Below are 19,148 nucleotides of genomic sequence, written 5' to 3' on the forward strand. Positions count from 1 at the left end.
CAAAATTCTGCTGGCCAATCCTAATTAGCAGAACTGCAAACTCAATACTTCCCAATGAGAAACTCATACATTTCTCCTAGCTGAGGCCTCAGTGGTAACTCCCTCCTCCCTGACAACTATTTCCTGCTTTTTGGAAGCCAGAACTCTCCACTTCCAGAGAGAAGTACCCACAGGACTGGTCCTCTAGCTATCAGAGCAAGTTTCCAACTAACTTACCGTCCTCTATCTTTCTTCTTTTTCTTCTTCTTCTGCTTTGGGGTTGGTGAGCGAGAACTGCTGGACTCCCGAACAAGGCTGGGGAAAGATGGAAAACAGCAGCGATGGGTGTTAGGACAAATGTTCCTTTTCTTTAAAAGACAGAGCCTCAAAAATAAAAATACAAAAGTGTCTCGCTCTGTTGCCTTGGCTAGGGTGCAGTGGCAGCATCACAGCTCACACTGTAACCTCCAATTTGGGGGCTCAAGAGATCCTCCTGCCTCTGCCTCTCCAAGTAGCTTAGGCTACAGGCATGCGCCACCACCCGGCTTTTTTCCCAGTTTTTGTAGAGACAGGGTCTCATGATATTGATCGCGCTGGTTTCAAATTCCTGGACTCAAGTGATCTCCTGCCTGAGCTTCCCAAAATTCTAGGATTACAGACATGAGCCACTGTGGCTAGCCCCTGCCCACGTTTTCTTGGACACCTCAACTTCAGAAGAACAAAATCTGAAGAGTATGGGAAGAAACCAGCCCGTGAAAGGAAAAACAACGGAACAAGGAGCTTACAAACAAGGAAAGAAGCTATCAGTGGTTTCTTGGCCTTGTATACCTGTAAGGTTTGGGAGGCTCAGGAGCTGGCTGTTTAGCTTCTCGGGCACGTCGCTGAGGATCAAAAGAGCTGCCATCTACATAAGAATCACTGATGCCAAAGGCAGCACGGAGTCTTTCATTCTTCTTCTCATTCAATTCTGCCAACTGGTGAGTCTCCGTGACCCTAGAGAAAAAAAGCGAGAGAAAGTCTGAATGAAATATAAAGGACAGAGCCATGTAAGTATAAGCAGGAGCCAAATAAGGCATGGGAAAGGCAGACAAAAGCAGGGAGGAAGTCCCACATGAGGAAAAGGACAGCAGTAGCAGCCAGAATCCAGAGTCATCAAGGGAGAGTTCAACACTCACGCTGGCCTCTGCCCTGGGGTCTCCTCCTTGCCCCCAGGGTTCACATCCTTCTCCAGCAACATGAGTCGAAAGGTCGCCACTTTTTCCTGAATTTGCTGTTCCTCGTACCTGAAGAACAAATCCCTTCAAGGTTAAGCTTAACAGGATACTTTCCCCAGTCCCAGGTCTCCACTTCCCTCACTCCCAAAAGGGTTCCTTCCCTCTCCATGCACACACAGAACTTTTTGTTTGCTCTCACCCAAATCTCCCTTCTCTCCAGTCCTGATCTTTTCCCATCATCTTTCTTCCCTCTGCTGACTACACCCTCTAGAACAGTGGATTTTAAACATGCTACAGGGGCCAAAAGAAAAAAATTAAGCAAGCAGGGTTCCAAATGCTCCTCCCCAACTTCAACAGGAATAGGCCTTTTATTTCCCGGGATTCCAAAGTGAAGGATACTGTAAAAAGGGTCACCATTGCTGAAGTTTGAAAACCACTGCTCTGAGAGTTTTCTGCCTTAATGTGTTCCTTTTCCAAAATTGCCCTTTCCAGCCCAGATTCCCTCTTACTCAAGTATTCTTCCAACTGCTCTTTTCCTGCCTATGCTACTTTCCAAGGCCTCAATCCTTACATCCATTTATCTTCTTTTCTACCAATGACAACACCTATCAGCTTACCTAGCTCCTCTACCTTGTATGTGCTTTCCTTTCTCTCCCTTAAAACACATTTTTGTTCTTCAACAGCCCCTCCCTTCCCCCATGTGCCTCCTTCAGTCCCTCAGGCTCCCATCTATGTCCCTGACACACAGCCTTCTCATTTCCCACTCTGCACTGTCCCTTAACTGTTTTTCAATACTGTAGAGCTCATTTACCTCCTCCCCTACCACAACTCCTTGCCAGGCCTCTTTCAACCAGCCAGCCCTAAGTTCCATACATCCCACCTAACACCCCCAGCTCTGTACTCATTCAGTGCTTGACTCTCCCCCAGCCCTCCCTCACCCCTGCTCTTCCATCATCTCCTCCAGCTCGAGGCATCGCAGCTCGACGCGCCGCTTGCGCTCGTGGTCCAGGATGTCAGGATTAGGCCGCTTCACCAGGGCAGCCTCCAGGCGCCGCAGTTCCTCCTCTCCCTTGTAGTCAGGCCGCTCACCCCGGCGGCCCCGCACCAGGGACAGGTTGCGCTGGACGTAGCCGTTGGTGCCGCTGCCCCGGGGCGTCGGCAGCCCGATCCCGTTGTACATGGCCCCGTGCCCGGGGTGGGGGGGGATACCACCGCTCCTGAGGGGGAGCGGGGAGACACGGGTCAGGCCCCTGGCCCCAAACTAACCACTTATCCCCCCACACACCCAAGTTCCTGCTCTTCTTCATCACTACTTCAACATTTATCTTCACACTAAGTCTTCAGCTGTATAATGCTCCATCATCCTCCTGGTCTCCCAAAAAACCACTTCTTCGTCCTTCCCAACTTTCTTTCTACCAAATCACAGCCCAGTTCTTACAACCTTTCTCTCAATGCCCTTGACACAGAATTCTAAATAATCCCTCCCTGCACCTAGATTTTCTTCTTTTTCCACCCTACACAAACAAGGATCTGTTTCTCTCAAATTTCTCCACACTGTCCCTTTTTATTCTACTTTGGCCCCAAAATGCACAAGTGATGTCTTTACCAACTACTCTAATTCCTAACCTCTGATAACCAACTAAGGCCTCCTGGGCACGACAAACAACAGACATAGATCTGTGGCACCCAAGGACCTCTAGTTCATGTCCAGAGACTCCGAAGAACTTACCTAAGGATTTTAGACCATCCTACTTGAATACAAAATAAACTACACAGCCCCTCAGTATCGGAACATGGACCAGTTGTTTCAGAATGTGCAGCCTCACCCCAACTAAACAAACACCAGCATGCACATAAGAAACACACATGAACCTTGGATAATCTTCATAAACTTCACCTCCCAGGTAAGGGCTATTTCCTTGATTCCAAATATCTGAAGATCCCATCAACTATCCTGGTATTTTATTCCTTCAATTTCCTTCCTCTAAATAGGAGTTACCACAATTTACATCTCCTCCAAGTCTTGCCAGCTCCTGCCAAATATTACCCGTTTTCAACTCTACGCTCTAGCAAACACATCAAACCACTCTTCTCTGTTCCACCCGTTCCCATACCTTCTCCACATACCTTGCCCTAAGTCTAGAAACCCTCTCTATATTCCACTTTCATTAATGTCCAACTGTTGGCTTTCCCTAACAATCCCCTGGATAGCACTTCCTAGTTTTTGTCTCCCAGCCCTGCCTCTCCTTTCTCTCCTGTGTTAACCCCATGCTTCCTCCCAGATTCTAGCCTTTCAACTTGTCCCAACCCTAACGTGACTCTGAAAAATTCTCAAGTCCCAGCTTCTCTGGTTAGATTCCTAGCTTAAGAAATACTCTATTCCTTACACATACTCTATTCTCTTTCTTTCTCATCCTTATCCTCTCCAAGATAGTTTCCCAAAACATACATGTGTGAGGAAAAACTACTCAGAAAAACTCCTAAGGAATAGGCAAAGTGGAGAGATTAATCAAAGATGGAAATAATAACTGGATAGAAGGGAAGGATGTATTTAGAAAACTTCTAGAAAGACGCATCATACAAATGTCTGGGAAAATATCCTAGCGGGCACACACACACATAGTATGGTGAAATGCTGAATGGAAGAGAGCTAGCCAAGGTCCAGAACAGTTTTCTCTTCCGTAAGTCCTCACCCTAATCTAAGGATGGGTTCCCTACCCAATCCCAGCAGCAGACCCAATACGAAAAACAAAGTGTCAGAAGAGGCTTGGCGCGGTGGCTCACACCTGTAATCCCAGCACTTTGGGAGCCGAGACGGGCAGATCACGAGGTCAGGAGATCGAGATTATCCTTGCCAACACAGGGAAACCCCCGTCTCTACTAAAAACACAAAAATTAGCCAGGTGTGGAGGTGCACGCCTATAGTCCCAGTTACTCAGGAGGCTACGGCAGAAGAAGAGTTTGAACCCGGGAGGCGAAGGTTGCAGCGAGCCAAAATCACGCCACTGCACTCCAGCCCGGGGACAGAGCAAGACGCACTAAAACAGAAAAAAAAGAAAAAAAAAAAAAGACAGAAGAGGCTAAGCAGAAATTCAGGAAAAAAAAACGAAAAACTTTATGGCTCAAAAAATAAATTTCTCTACATCCCAATCCTCATTTTCCTGTTCTAGCACCAATCCTCCCCACAGATTAAAAGTAGGTCCTTCTCTGCCTCTGCCTTCCCCACCTCATTTCTGCTTCCCTTGCAGAATGTTTTTGACCTGCAATAATTCTTCAGCTTTACCATTCGCCCACACTTCCACACCACCTCACACAAAAATCCTCCCACTCCCTGAGAAAACCCGTAATCCCAGCACTTTGGGAGGCCAAGGTGGGCTGATCAGGAGATCAGAAGATTAGAGACCGTCCTGGCCAACAGGGTGAAAACCCGTCTCTCCTAAAAATACAAAAGTTAGCTGGGCATGGTGGCGCGTGCCTGCAGTCCCCGCTACTAGGGAGACTGAGGCAGGAGAATCGCTTAAACCCAGGAGGCGGAGGGTTACAGTGAGCCCACATCGCACCACTGCAGGAAAAAAAAAAAAAGAAAAGCAGTGGCGCTAAGCAAAGGATATTTTAAGTCACAATGTTTCCGAGAACTTCTAGGGAATGAGCCACCGCTACCCGCCCCCCCAGACACACAGTAAGACACGGACCCCACAGCATCTAAGAGGGTGCGAAGACAAGGAGAGCAGGAACATCAACACCACACGCCAATCACCAAAGCGAACGATATTATCAAATTCTCGAAGTGGGGCCCACCAGGGTGGGTCAGGAAAAGTCACCCCAGGTACAAGCACAGAGTAAAAGGAAGACAAAAAGACCCTTGTTTCCGTCGGGAAATCACCAGGGCGCTAACAAGGAAGTAGGAAGGTATCTCGAAATCCAACATTAAAATGTGCAAAAAAAAGAAAATGGGACCAAAAGGAGAGAAAAGGGCCGTCCCAGAAAACGGCCGTGGGGCAGAGCCAGCCCGGCCCCGGCGCACTCGGGCGCAGCTGAGCGGACAAAGAAGCCCGACGGCTGAGCGGCAGCTCCGAGACCGCGGCCCACGCACTCGGGAGGAAACGCGCGGAAGCCTCGGTCCTCACCCGGAACCGCGCCGCGGAAGACCGTGCCCCAAATAACGCCCGCAACGGCCCCGGAAGGCTCAAGGTCTCCTTCGTTTTAACGACTGTCGGGAGACCACGAGAAAGTGAAAGCAGGGGACGCACCGTCCGCCTTAGAGATGCAGACGGAGTCCGTTCGCGCTCGCCGCGGGTAACATCCGGGGCTCCCTCCCCGGAACTGGCCGTCGCCGGGAGTCCGAGCCGCTTAAACCCGGGCCGGGGGTCCAAGGCCCTCCCCGCAGCGCCGGCCTCGCGGAATGGGGGAGGGAGCCGCGCGACCCCGCAGTCGGGCCGAGCGCCGGAGCGAAGCCCGAGGACTGGGATCGGGCCGGGGACCAGAGTCCGGGGGCAGGGCCCTCGCGGCCGCCCCTATCCCCGCCACCGAAGGGCCGAAAGCGGCGGCTGCGGAAAGGCCGCCTCGGCCGCACGTGCGGGGGGGGGGGAAGGGTGAAGCCCAGGCGCGCGCGCTCCCCCCTCAGCCCAGGCGCTCGCGAACCCGAGGAAAGGCGGCGACGAGCGCCGCGGTCGTGGGGGAGGGGCGGGGAGTCGAAGCCCGCCAGCGACAGGAACAGCGGGAAGGGGGAAGGGAGGCCAGGGCGTCCGCGCCAGCGAAGGGCGGGGAGCGCGCGTGCGCGCGGAGGAGCGCGGCGACCTGAGCCGTTCTCCGCGCGCTTTGGCCTCGCGCCGGGGCCGCCGCCCCTCCCCCACCCGGCTCGCTGGCTCTCTCACCCGCCGCCTCCGCCCGCCGCCTCCGAGGGGGAGAGGTCTTGCCGCCGCCGCTGCTCGAGCTCCCGAGTCCCTCAGGGCCTGGAGCTGCCGCCTCGCCTCGCCGGTCCGCCCGCCTCAGCCGACGCCGACGCCTCCTCGCTTCCTCAGGGGCCGCAGCGGGCTCCGACTGCGCCACTCGCACCCCGCCTGGGCCGCGCTGCACGTCAGCACGACTAACTGCGTGCGTCACCACGCAAACGCGCGTCGCGGGGCCCGCCGGGAACTGGAGCAGGCTTTTGCTCAGGCGCCGAACCCACACCGAGAAGTATCGTTTCTTAAGGCGCACGGACGATTTCACTTCTTTGCCGAAGGACTAAGCGTCCCGTCGGCCAGTGCGACGAAGAACGGAGAAGGCGACCTAAGACACCGCGTATTCAAAGGCCTTCCGGTGCGGGGAGGAGCACAGGGCCTAGCGCCACCTAAGCGGCGCCCGGGAGCGTCCCACCGCCCGCCGTCCACGCAGAGCATTCTGGGAGTTGTGGTTCGGGCGTGTCGCGGAGCCCGGATGCAAATTTGGCTCTGGGCGCGGCGGCCATTTTGTCTCCCCATGTTGGGAGGCGATGGCCGTGGCACGGCGGTGCAGCTGTTGTCATGTGACTGTGGGCTTCCCGATCGAGCCCGCGGCTGGATAGCACTCCGACTTCCGCACCCGAGAGAAGCCGCCTCGGGCCCCAGCCAGCGGCCATCCCCGGAGTCCTTGAGCCTGGCTGCAGGCCCTGGACCTGCGCTAGGGGCCCAACCAGCTGCCCGTGGCGTAGGCTGCGCTCTGCCGCTGTGCACTGAGCTGAGGCCCGACGGCTGCCCCTGAGGGTGGAGTTCTAGCCTCGGGTACGGCAGCCAGGCTGGGGTCCCCCCAGAATCGGGAACGTGGCACCCGTGAAGGGGCACGTGCAGGAGCAGGGCAGGAGGGAAACGGGCGCCTTAAAAGTTTGCGCCCTTTGGTCCGTACTTGCTGTTAACTTTTCTAAGTCGGTGGTTCTGGGCCCGGTCGTCAGCGCGTCTCCCTCACGGCAGAGGCATTAGACGCTGGGCTGCTCGGGCGCAGGTTCGAATCTCACCCCGCCCCTGGACGCGCCCTTAGCTGTCCTTGCACCCGAAACGGGACGCAGTTCCTTTATATCTGACATTAGGGTTTGGAGGTGGTTTTTTGCTTGTTTTTAAGAGACGGGGTGTTCCCCAGGCTGGTCTGGAATTCGGGTTCAAGTGATTCTCCCACCTCAGGCTCCCAAGTAGCTGGGACTACCTGTGCGTACCACCACATCTGGCTTTTTAAACGGTTTCACTCTTGTCACCCGGGCTGGAGGGCAGTGGCGCAATCTCAGTTCACTGAAACCTCCGTCTCTCCCCGGGTTCAAGTGATTCTCCCAAGTAGCTGGGATTACAGGTGAGCGCCACCGCGCCCAGCTAGTTTTTGTATTTTTAGTAGAGGCGGGGTTTCACCATGTTGGCCAGGCTGGTCTCGATCTCCTGACCTCAGGTGATCTGCCCGCCTCAGCCTCCGAAAGTGCTGGGATTACAGGCGTGAGCCACCGCGCCCAGCTAGTATTCAGCTCTAAGTTTTGTTTTTCGCTTGTAACCTAAGCTCCCTGGCTTCCTGGAGCTTACATTACAAATAACTAGGCAACTACCAGACAGAACAGGTGCCAGGGAGGGTGGGAACAGGGTATGGGGTAAGGACAATGTCTGCAAAAGCATCCCGCCCTCCAGGGGGAGACCAGATGTCCAGGAAGTAACCTCCCAGCTGCCTAGAAGTGTTTCTCGAATTACCTTCTTATCTGGAGACCCCAGTCCCCACCCAGCCCGTCCTGCCGGGCTGGAAGCAGGGTCTCAGGCCTTCTGGCTTCCAGGCCCTGTGTGTTACCAGTCCAGTGGGTAGGATGGACTGAGGATGGTCCTCAGCGCAGGCATGGTGCACACAGCAAGCATAACAAGTGCCTGGGCCCTCTCTGTGGTACTCAGACCCCAAAGTCCTTAGCTCAGCCCCTGAGACATGCCCTGGTTCCTGTGCTCAGGACAAACAGATGTGAAACTCTGGAAGTGAGTGCAGCAAGGAACCGCCTTCCACGTGCGGCCATGACGTCCCATGTCCAAGCCCTGTGGGCACCGCCTCCTTCAGCGGCTCTTTCTGGCCTTGGTGTAGCACAGCTGGTGAGGTCGGCACTGTCCAGCCACCCCTTTCTTCTCGGGGTGAGGGGGAGAACCCTCTGTGATGTCAGGGTTTTAAAGTACTAATTGGGTCCAGGCGTGGTGGCTCACACTTTGGGGTGCTTGAGGCCTGGGAGTTCAAGACCAGCCTGGGCAACGTAGTGAGACTCCCCCCATCTCTTAAAAAAACAAGAAAACAGATAATCACTCGTTTTATTTTTTTAGGATTCCTAGTCTCTTTGAAAGAGGTTAACAGTCATAAATTTACAATATTTCAAAGCCTAGCACAGTGGCCCAGCTGTGATCCCAGCTGCTTGGGAGACTGAGGAGGGAGAATCACTTGATTGAGCCAACGCATTGGAGACAAGCCTGGGTAACATAGCAAAACCCATCACTGAAAGTAAGTAAATGTGTGAAAATCCAACTGAATTATGACTGCCAAGCCTGGCACTTTTTAATATAAAACTATTTCTTTTAAAAAAACTTTGGTTCAATTCATTCACCTCAGAGAACAAAAAAGAAAAAAAGTAAAATTAAAAAAGCACACACCTACATAAAAGATCCATCAGACAAACCCATCACCTAAAAATTATAAAGTAATGAATATCTCAAAAAAAGGAAAGATAAAGTAATGAATATCTAAAGCATGAAGAGATGCTTCTTTAGCTGCCTGATGCCTCAACCCACTCTGCAGAGTGCCCAGAGCCATAGCAGGAGCCCCTCCAGTGCAGCCTCCTCAGAGCGTCCCTGCAGCGCTGGAGCCACTCAGACACATCTATGTTAGTGCACTAGCGGCACAACTTCGTCATATTTAAAACGTGGAGTCTGGGCAATATGGCGAAACCCCATCTCTACTAAAAATACAAAAATCAGCTGAGCATGGGGGTATACACCTGTAGTCCCAGCTACTTGGGAGGCTGAGGCAGGAGGATTACCTGAGGCTTGGAAGGTTGAGACCAGTGAGCCAGAATTGTGCCACTACACCAGCTTGGGTGACAGAGTGTGACTCTGTCCCCCCACCCCCCCAAAAAAGGAGCCTAAATACCCATTTACAGGAAATGAGTTAAATTCATTTGAAATTCATTAATTATGAAATTAGGCCCATCTGGATGATGACATGATTAATTTAACTCTTGAGTTACAGAATAAAGAGGAACTCTGCGGCCAGGCGTGGTGGCTCACGCCTGTAATCCCAGCACTTTGGGAGGCCGAGGTGGGCGGATCACGAGGTCAACAAATCAAGACCATCCTGGTGAACATGGTGAAATCCTGTCTCTACTAAAAAATACAAAAGTCATCTGGGCATGGTGGTGGGTGCCTGTAATCCCAGCTACTCCGGAGGCTAAGGCAGGAGAATTGCTTGAACCTGGGAGGTGGAGGATGCAATGAGCTGAGATTGTGCCACTGCACTCCAGCCTAGGTGGCAAAGGGAGACTGTCTCAAAAAAAAAAAAAAAAGAGGAGCGGCTGGGCGCGGTGGCTCACGCCTGTAATCCCAGCACTTTGGGAGGCCGAGGTGGGCGGATCACGAGGTCAACAAATCAAGACCATCCTGGTGAACATGGTGAAATCCTGTCTCTACTAAAAATACAAAAGTCATCTGGGCATGGTGGTGGGTGCCTGTAATCCCAGCTACTCCGGAGGCTAAGGCAGGAGAATTGCTTGAACCTGGGAGGTGGAGGATGCAATGAGCTGAGATTGTGCCACTGCACTCCAGCCTAGGTGGCAAAGGGAGACTGTCTCAAAAAAAAAAAAAAAAGAGGAGCGGCTGGGCGCGGTGGCTCACGCCTGTAATCCCAGCACTTTGGGAGGCCGAGGTGGGCGGATCACGAGGTCAACAAATCAAGACCATCCTGGTGAACATGGTGAAATCCTGTCTCTACTAAAAATACAAAAAATTAGCTGGGCATGGTGGTGCACACCTGTAATCCCAGCTACTCAGGAGGCTGAGGCAGGAGAACTGCCTGAACCCAGGAGGTGGAGGTTGCAGTGAGCCGAGATCACGCCATTGCACTCCAGCCTGGGTAACAGGAGCAAAACTCCGTCTCAAAAAAAAAAAAGGAGCTCTGCATTCTCCCAGTGCCCAAGGCACCATGTCAGGCTATGTTGTCATCAGGCTGGTAGGTGGGTGGCAGACAAATCCAGGCAGCACCCAGGAGCCTTCATGGCTTCCCTGCTCCAGCTTGGTGGCCACAGCCTGACGCCCCTTCCCTCAGGGCTGCACCGGGCCTGTGGAAATCTTTGTGACCCAGGTTTCACTCATAGGCCAAGATACCCTGCACTTGCTCTCAGCAGGGACAGCGCTCCGTGCAGTGCCTGCAGCCTTCATACAGCTCAGCTTTTCTTTCTAGGAGCTAGGAAGCTGTCAGCTTAGCTCTCTGTGGGCAGGGTTTTTAAAATTCTGTTTGTCTGCAGTCAGAGCTAATGGTCCCAAAACACAAATCCCCACCTACAGGCCTGTCAAGGAGGCACAGGGCCCACGCCCATCCCTCCAGGTGCCCTTGTGCAAGTGACAAGCTCCCACAGCCTCAGAGGAGTCCTCACTGCCCGATCTCAGCATGTTGCTCTCTGCAGGGTTTGGTGCCCGAGATGCACAGTCCCGGGAGGAAGATGGCCCAGTGAGCCGCACACCCAGCACCGCTCAAGGCCATAGGTGCAAATGTGGGCTCTGGTCTTCACAGGCCCTGGAGAGGAGACCTTTCCATACCTGGAGTTTGGGAGCCGCGGGAGGCAGGCATGGGGAGAGGTGAGCTTACACAGCCGGGCAGGGGAAGGGAATAGAGGGCTGAGACACAAAGCAGGCCAAGATGCATTTCCTCTCTTGCAGGGTTCTCAGTGACCCCTGTACGCTGAAGACTCCCTCTCCGTCTCTGCTGTGCTGTGTCTGCTAGGTGAGGTCTCCAGTGCCTGAAGCCCTGTGTGCCAGGGCCAGGCCTATCCCAGAGCCCCATGCACCTTCCACGTTAGCCCCAGTGGTCGGTGGTCATGTCCTCCTCCAGGATACACAGCTTCCCTCAGCCCCAGTGTGACTGATTTTGCCCACCCAGGAATACCCTGTGCAGAGGCCCACTCCAGGCAGGAGCCTGCAGGGCTGAGAAGGGCTTGTGAACTCCTGAGTGGCCCTAACTGCTGCCCCCCAGGACGGTTGGCCCCAGTACCATCACCCTGTGTTTTGAGTGGAAAATGTTCCAATAGGGCGTGACTCCAAGTAGTTCAAAAATACAAAGCATGTGGGGAGGAGTCTGGCTTGCGTGCCCTCCCCTCTTACCTGTCCCACCCTAATAGGTCAGCCTGGGGTTGTTTTCTCCCATGCCTTGTGTCTTTTGACAAACCCCCCTTGGGGCTTGTGCCTCAAGGCACAGGCCAAGGCTGTATGGGGACCATGCTGTGCTGTCTGGCCGAGAAGGATGTCTCCATCACTTAAATGCATCTGTGATCTGCTCAGTGGAGCCACTCTGTCCTCCACGGCCAGGTACTAACTCTTGCCCCTCTGCAGCACCCAAATGCCTGTTCAACACAACTTTGCTGCCAGAGTGTGTTGCCTTTCTTTTTTTTTTTTTGAGAGTGAGTCTTGCTCTGTCACCCCGGCTGGAGTGCGGTGGCATGATCTTGGCTCACTGCAACCTCTGCCTCCTGAATTCAAGCAATTCTCATGCCTCAGCCTCCTGAGTAGGTGGGATGGGATTACAGGCTCATGCTACCATGCCTGGCTAATTTTTGGTTGTTTTGTTGTTTGTTTGTTTTCGTTTTTTTTTTTTTTTAAGACAATCTCGCTCAGTCACCAGGCTGGAGTGCAGTGGCGAAATCTCGGCTCACTACAACCTCCGCCTCCTGGGTTCAAGTGATTCTCATGCCTTAGCCTCCCAAGTATCTGGGATTATAGGCACATGCCACCACACCCAGCTAATTTTTGTATTTTTAGTGGAGACCAAATTTCACCATGTTTGCCAGGAGGGAATTTTTGTTTTGTTTTTTGAGACGGAGTCTGCTCTGTCACCCAGGCTGGAGTGCAGTGGCACTATCTCAGCTCACTGCAACTTCTGCCTCCTGGATTCAAGCAATTCTCCTGCCTCAGCCTATCGAGTAGCTGGGATTACAGGTGTGCGCCACCATGCCCAGCTAATTTTTGTATTTTTAGTAGAGATGGGGTTTCTCCATTTTGGTCAGGCTGGTCTCAACTCCTGACCTTGTGATCTACCTACCTCAGCTTCCCAAAGTGATGGGATTACAGGTGTGAGCCACCGAGCTGGGCCAAATTTTTGTATCTTATTTTTGAGACAGATTCTTACTCCATCACCCAGGCAGGAGTGCAGTGGCACAATCTCGGCTTACTGCAGCCTCTACCTCCTGGGTTCAAGCAATTCTCCTGCCTCACCCTCCGAAGTAGCTGGGACTACAGGCGCATGCCACCACGCCCAGCTAAATTTTTTTTTTTTTTTGTATTTTTAGTAGAGACGGGATTGCACCATGTTGGCCAGGATGGTCTTGATCTCCTGACCTCATGATCTGCCCGCCTCAGCCTCACAAAGTGCTGGGATTACAGGCATGAGCCACCACGCCTGGCCAATTTTTGTATCTTTAATAGAGATGGAGTTTCACCGTGTTGGCCAGGCTGGTCCTGAACTCCTGACCTGAAGTGATCTGCCCACCTCAGCCTCCCAAAGTGCTGGGATTACAAGTGTGAGCCACTGTGCTCAGCCCAGGGTGTGTTGCTTTTTGCCTATCTCCCCAAGAAGTTTGCATTTTCCTGTTGTAAGTGAGGCTGAGCATTCTCCATACGTAAGAAGTTGTTTTAGTTTCATTTCCTGTGAACTGTGTACAGACCCCGAGTGAGGTTCCTGCAGCTGCCACAACCAATTCCCACAAACCGAGTGGCTATAAACAACTCCAGCTTCAGCCCTGACAATTCCGGGGCTGGAAGTCTAACAGGGGTCTCACTGGCTGGAACACCTGTGCCCCAGAACTGCATTGCTTCCTGGAGGCTCTTGGTGAGAATCCATCTCCTTGCCTTCGGCTTCAAATGCTGCTTGAGACCCTTATCTCTCAGCTGCCTCCATCCCCAAAGCCAGCAGTGGCGGACGTGGCTTCCCCCATTGCCTCTCTGTTCTCTGAGGCTCCTGCCTCATCTTGCACATTGGTCACTCTCCCCATCTGAAAACCAGGAGGGAGCAGATACCAGACCATCAGGGTGGGAGTCCAGTGGGGGTCCTCTGAGGGGCAGATCCTAGTCTGGACACCCACAGAGTGCTGGGGTGGGGGTACCCTGGCCAAGGGGGTGTGGCCAGCAGCACTTTCCCTGCTCAGGGCACTGTGGGCCTCCATTCCGCACAGGCCTGCAGATATGCTGGTGGCAGAACCAGGCACCCCAGGAGAGGGCCCGCGGTCCTGTCGGCCATTGCCACAGCCTTGCCTGGAGAAGCAGAGCCTCCCCCAGCGTCCAGCTGACCAGCAAGTTTTCAAGAACATTTTATGCTTTTCCCAAATAAGCTGCACAGGTACGGTGAAATCGTCTCCTCCCTCCTAACACAGCCACCCCATGCCCCAGTACTGGCCGAGGCACAGCTCTAGAATGAGGGATCGTCTTCATCACAGACAATGCAAAGCCTCCTTTCCACTCTCGTGGGAAAGGCCTCTGTGGACCACTTTCCCATGGGAGCGGGTCCACAGACCCAGTAGGAGCAGTGCTGGGGGGAGTCTATGGGACCTCGTACCCCAGAGCCTGGAGCCCCTCTGTGGTGTGCCCGGCTCTCATTGTGAGGCCTACACCGGCCACTTCTGCTCTGAGACTGTGTGTCCTCCAGCTCCTCCTACCAGTCCAGGGGTAGGGTGGGGTTTCCAAGGCCTCTGGGAGACAGCTCAGAGAGGCAAAGTCCCTGCCCTGAGGCTACCAGCAGGTGCCTGCAAAGGGCAGAGTGGGCAGTGTCTGGTGTGGAGCCTGTACTTAGTGGGACAGGGCCATTGTGAGGGTCCAGGCCAGCCTGTCTGAGACCTCTGCTCACTGCTCCAGTCTGTCCTGTGCCCCACACCAATGGCATCTTTGTGAGGATTAGTATATGGTGCCGTCCCCCCCACCCTGGGTGTCCCAGCCCTCGGCCAAGGAACATAACCGAGCCCTTTAGAGTCTGGTCTGGAAATGGCACCTGCTAGGCTCAAGCCAGCAGCTCCGTGGGATGGACTCCCCCTCCCCCACTGGTGTCCGCCTCCTGGGTCTGAGGATTCTTTCTTTTTTTTTGAGGTGGAGTCTCACTCAGTCGCCCAGGTTAGATTGCAATGGTGTGATTTTAGCTTACGCAACCTCCGCCTCCCAGGTTCAAGCGATTCTCCTGCCTCAGCCTCCCGGGTAGCTGGAACTATAGGTGCACCACCAACCCAGTTAATTTGTTTTATTTTGGTTAGTTTGTTTTTGAGACGGAGTCTCACTCTATCACCAGGCTGGAGTGCAATGGCGCAACCTCAGCTCATCGTGAACTCCGCCTCCCGGGTTCAAGCGATTCTTCTGCTTCAGCCTTCCAAGTAGGTGGGACTGCAGGTGCACATCACCACACCTGGCTACTTTTTGTATTTTTAGTAGAGACAGGGTTTGTTTCACCGTGTTGGCCAATACGTTCTCAATCTCTTGACTGCTCGCCTCGGCCTACCAAAGTGCTGGGATTACAGGCATGAGCCTCTGCGCCCGGCCTGATTTTTGTGTTTTTAGTAGAGATGGGGTTTCACCACGTTGGCCAGGAGGGTCTGAGAATTCTGCAGCTTCAATTTGTGCCTAGGGCCAGGACAGTGAAGGTCATGGGCCGCACAGCGTTCTCAGGCAGCTGAAGCTTCTCTTGACAGGACAGCCCTGGGCACGTGGCTTGGCTTGTGGTATGAGGGGTGGCCATTGGGTCCACTGCTGTGGTGTCACTGTTCCAAGAGGATCCACCCTGGACCCACCTGCTAGGGGCTGGCATCAGGGTCAGGTTAAGGAGGTGGTGGCTTTGAGCTCCAGGGCATTGGCTGGCAGCTTCCTGTGCTTTTCTCTCACGGTGTGGTCCCCATCCCTGGGGACAAAGCTCACCTAGGTCCTTGAGTTTTCCTTCTCTTGCTGCCTCTGGCCTGTAAAAGGGCAGAGGGACCTGGTCCTGAGCTCTAAGAAGCCTGACCCCAACGGTCCCTCAAGGGACTCTTGCTAGGCTGCCCTGTGGTAGTGACGAGGAAAGCCTGCCCAGATGTCAGCGCTCTCTCCCTCAGTCTCAGTACCCTCCCAGGTCCAACTCTCCCCTTCTCCAGAAAGCCTCCCAGGACTGCTGGCCCCAGGACTACAGACCTCCCAAGGGAAAGGTCTTCACCAACAGTCATAGCTGCAGGGATGATGATGAACTTGGAGAGGGTTGCAAACCCTGGGGCCGGGATTGGTGCGGGGTCCGGACCTGAAGCTGGGTTCACATGGCAGGCCTGGGCTCTTCTTAACGCTCCTGGGTGGTGACATTATGGGGTCCTGGATGCCCACTCCTAACTGTCCCTGGCACTGCCCCTGCCACCTGGGACTCCACCAGATCCCTTCTCCCCCAGCCACGAGGAAGCCTGCCCAGGTGTCAGCGCGCTCTCCCTCAGCCTCAGACAGTCTCAGAAACTGTTGTTATGTCTGAGACATTCTCACCATTTCTATGTCACAGCAGGTAACAAATACATACAATAAAATGAAATATCGTGATCAGCTGAGAAGAAAGTTTGGAATGGACCCATGCCACATGTTTCCAGGTAAGCCACAGCTTCTCTATTAATCCATTCCCGGCATAGGGTAAGGGTGGGGCCGGGAAACAGCCACTATCCAGCCCCTCCAGGCTGATTCAAGCCAGAGTGTGCGGGGGCTGGCCGTGGTGCAGAGCAAGCCTCCTGCTCAAGGCGAGCTTAGGGAGACTACTAGGGGCCCCAGCTGGGCAAGCTGTCCCAGCAGGGACAGCACAGGTCAGGGCTGGGCAGCGGGGTTAGTTGGCAAGGATGAGGGGTCTCTGGGGATGGAGGCTCAGGCTTGGGATTCTCAGGAAGGGCAGAACTAGGTACAGCAGGGAACTGTATGGAGGGAGGAAATCAAGCTTTCCTTCTAGAAAGGGCCACAGGGACCAAAGGGAGAGGGCAGGGACAGCCCCTGGAAGAGGCAGGTGAGGAAGGTGGGGATGGAAGAGACCTAGGAAGGGATCCTGGGGAGGCAGTGGCCAAGAGCGGGGTAAGGGCCTGGCTGCCCTTTTTTCTGCACCTGGCTCTCTTCTGGGGTGGCCCCGGTCCTGCTCTGCTGTCCCCTGTAGGAGGACAGGCGCCTCAGTCTTGTCCCACAGCAGATCCTTGCCACCCACAAGTCCTGCCTTGGGCTCTGCAGAAGCAGAGAGTGGTGGGGTCAGGACCCTGGGCCACAGAGGAAATGGGCTGGGGGACAAGGATGGTGACCCCTGGTCACCTTGTATGAGGAGAGGCAAGGGGCCAAGGCTTATGGCTCAATGTGGGGGCAGCTGCAGGGGGTGAGGGAAAGAGCAGGGACAGTGAGGAGGGCCTAGGGTCTGGTGGCCACAGTAGGCAAAGAGGACAGACTATTTCCAAGGTCAGACAGGGAACAGGGAGCCCAAGGCCTGACTCCAGGGGATTTGGTTGCCATCCCACAGGTCCAGAGGAGTCCTGGCAGGGCTGAAGCTGAAGGGGTGAGAGGAGCTGGTGCTTGAGGACCTCAGCCATTGGCCAGGTGGGTTCAGGAGGGATTTCTGGGCCGGGTGCAGTGGCTCAAGCCTATAATCCCAGCACTTTGGGAAGCCGAGGCAGGTGGATCACGAGGTCAAGAGATCGAGACCATCCAGGTCAACATGGTGAAACCCCGTCTCTACTAAATATACAAAAAATTAGCTGGGCGTGGTGGCATGTGCCTGTAATCCCAGCTACTCAGGAGCCTGAGGCAGGAGGATCACTTAAGCCTGGGCAGTGGAGTTTGCAGTAAGCCAAGATCACGCCATTGCACTCCAGCCTGGGCAGCAGAGCAAGACTCTTGTCTCGGAAAAAACAAAAAAAGTTTATGTGAAAAAATAAAAATAAAAAAGTTTATTTGAGGCCTGGAGGTGGAGGTTGCACTGAGCCTAGATTGAGCCATCGCAGGCACTCTAGCCTGACGACAGAGCGAGACTCTGAAAAAAAAAAAAAGTTAGAAAACAAGGCCGGGCGCGGTGGCTCACGCCTGTAATCCCAGCACTTTGGGAGGCCAAGGCGGGCGGATCAGGAGGTCAAGAGATTGAGACCACCCTTGCCAACATGGTGAAACTACATCTCTACTAAAAATTAAAAATTAGCCAGGCCTGGTGGTACACACCTGTAGTCCCAGCTACTCAGGAGGCTGAGGCAGGAGAATCACTTGAACCCAGGAGGCAGAGGTTGCAGTGAGCAGAGATTGCACCATTGCACTCCAGCCTGACCAACAGGAGACTCTGTCTCAAAAGAAAAAAAAGTTTATTTGAGCATTTATTGCTTAATGAACCCTCCTAACACGAGACCGTGGGTAGCTAGCACTTCCAGGGAGAGCCAGGGGGACATTTACCAAGCATTTGCAGAAGCAAAACCAGGAAAACAACTTAACAGCTAGAGTAGAAAGTCTCTAGTTTGGGCTGGGAGTTTCAGGCTGGCTCTGCTTCTAGATAAAATGTGCGGTTCCCTTCCCACGGCATGGTTTATTCATGGAGGAATTGAAGGACCAGAGCCACCGCAGCCCAATGGCTTCCCAAAGAAAATTTTTACAAACAATATTGTCCTTCCAGTCAGCCTGTCCGTGATGACGGATTGGCCAAAACGTAGGCATGAGCACCGCTCTCTGTCACCATCATGGGTGACTGATGATCGTCTCAGTCAGGGACTTGAGGTCACAGTGTGAGGTTCTTTGAGGAGAGATTTCTTTTGTTGTCCATCTCATTGTGTCTCTAATCACACGGAGACTATCAGGCTGCAAACACACACTGAAGACCCCAGAGAAAATATCACAGCCAACCAGAAATAAAAGGGTCAGTATCAGAGTTTCTGCTTTTTCTTTTTCTTTTTTTTTTTTTTTTGAGACAGAGTCTGGCTCTGTTGCCCAGGCTGGAGTGCAGTGGAGCGATCTTGGCTCACTGCAACTTCTGCCTCCTGGGTTCTAGCAATTCTCCTGCCCTAGACTCCCGAGTAGCTGGGACTATAGGCATGTACCACCACACCCAGCTAATTTTTGTGTTTTTAGTAAAATTAAATTTTGTGTTTTTAGTTTTAATTTTTCTGTTTTTAGTTTTAGAAACCACGTGTTTCTACTAAATATGGTTTCGCCACGTTGGCCAGGCTGGTCTCGAACTCCTGACCTCAGCTAATCCACTGGCCTCAGCCTCCCAAAGTACAGACGTGAGACACTTCACCCGGCCAAGACAATATATTGCATATTGAAGTTATGCAAATAACTATATTGTCATAAAATACAGTGTGGTGGCTCATGCCTGTAATCCCAGCACTTTGGAGGCCAAGGAGAGCAGATCACCTGAGGTCAGGAGTTCAAGACCAGCCTGGCGGACATGACAAAACCGTCTCTACTAAAAATACAAAAATTAGCCGGGTGTGGTGTGGCACACACCTGTAATCCCAGCTACTTAAGAGGATGAGGCAGGAAAATCGCTTAAACCCGAGAGGCAGAGGTTTCAGTGAGTCGAGATTCTGCATTCCAGCCTGGGTAATAGAATGAGATTTTGCCCAAGTAAATAAATAAATACATAAATAAGTAGATAGAGGCAAAGTAGCTCACGCCTATAATCCCAGCACTTTGTGAGGCCAAGGTGGGCGGATCACCTAAGGTCAGGAGTTTGAGACCAGCCCGACCAACATGGAGAAACCCTGCTGCTACTAAAAATACAAAATTAACCGGGCCTGGTGGCCCA

The 19,148-nt window shown here is 53.4% G+C and overlaps 2 protein-coding genes across 15 annotated transcripts in view; one reads left to right on the forward strand and one right to left on the reverse strand.

The window, feature by feature from the left end:
- Window positions 1-6,277, reverse strand: part of SRRM2 (serine/arginine repetitive matrix 2) — an 18,885-nt gene extending 12,608 nt beyond the window's left edge. For 10 of the 14 annotated variants that reach the window (XR_004731642.3, XR_013524513.1, XR_004731643.3 and 7 more), the window contains exons 1-5: window positions 6,068-6,277; window positions 2,132-2,410; window positions 1,155-1,262; window positions 808-972; window positions 217-294 (exon numbers count right to left, since the gene is read on the reverse strand). Coding sequence is in view for 6 of the 14 variants with exons in the window: in XM_078344302.1 (XP_078200428.1) it covers window positions 217-294; window positions 808-972; window positions 1,155-1,262; window positions 2,132-2,373 (593 nt within the window). In the remaining 8 variants the exon portion in view is untranslated. The remainder of the gene's footprint in view (window positions 1-216; window positions 295-807; window positions 973-1,154; window positions 1,263-2,131; window positions 2,411-6,067) is intronic. The other 4 variants (XR_013524514.1, XR_004731644.3, XM_078344304.1 and 1 more) reach the window with 1 other exon arrangement.
- The window catches only part of LOC103796504 (uncharacterized), a 25,672-nt gene continuing 11,667 nt past the window's right edge, over window positions 5,144-19,148 (forward strand). Inside the window, exons 1-9 of the mRNA XM_078346843.1 lie at window positions 5,144-5,343; window positions 5,464-5,750; window positions 5,797-6,934; window positions 8,532-8,651; window positions 10,825-10,996; window positions 11,078-13,745; window positions 14,682-14,763; window positions 15,900-15,984; window positions 16,881-16,957. Coding sequence (XP_078202969.1) covers window positions 5,144-5,343; window positions 5,464-5,750; window positions 5,797-6,914 — 1,605 coding nt within the window. The 3' untranslated portion in view covers window positions 6,915-6,934; window positions 8,532-8,651; window positions 10,825-10,996; ... (2 more) ...; window positions 15,900-15,984; window positions 16,881-16,957. The remainder of the gene's footprint in view (window positions 5,344-5,463; window positions 5,751-5,796; window positions 6,935-8,531; window positions 8,652-10,824; window positions 10,997-11,077; window positions 13,746-14,681; window positions 14,764-15,899; window positions 15,985-16,880; window positions 16,958-19,148) is intronic.

The sequence above is a fragment of the Callithrix jacchus genome, chromosome 12 (assembly GCF_049354715.1).
Source record: "Callithrix jacchus isolate 240 chromosome 12, calJac240_pri, whole genome shotgun sequence".
Classification (NCBI taxonomy): Eukaryota; Metazoa; Chordata; class Mammalia; order Primates; family Cebidae; genus Callithrix; species Callithrix jacchus.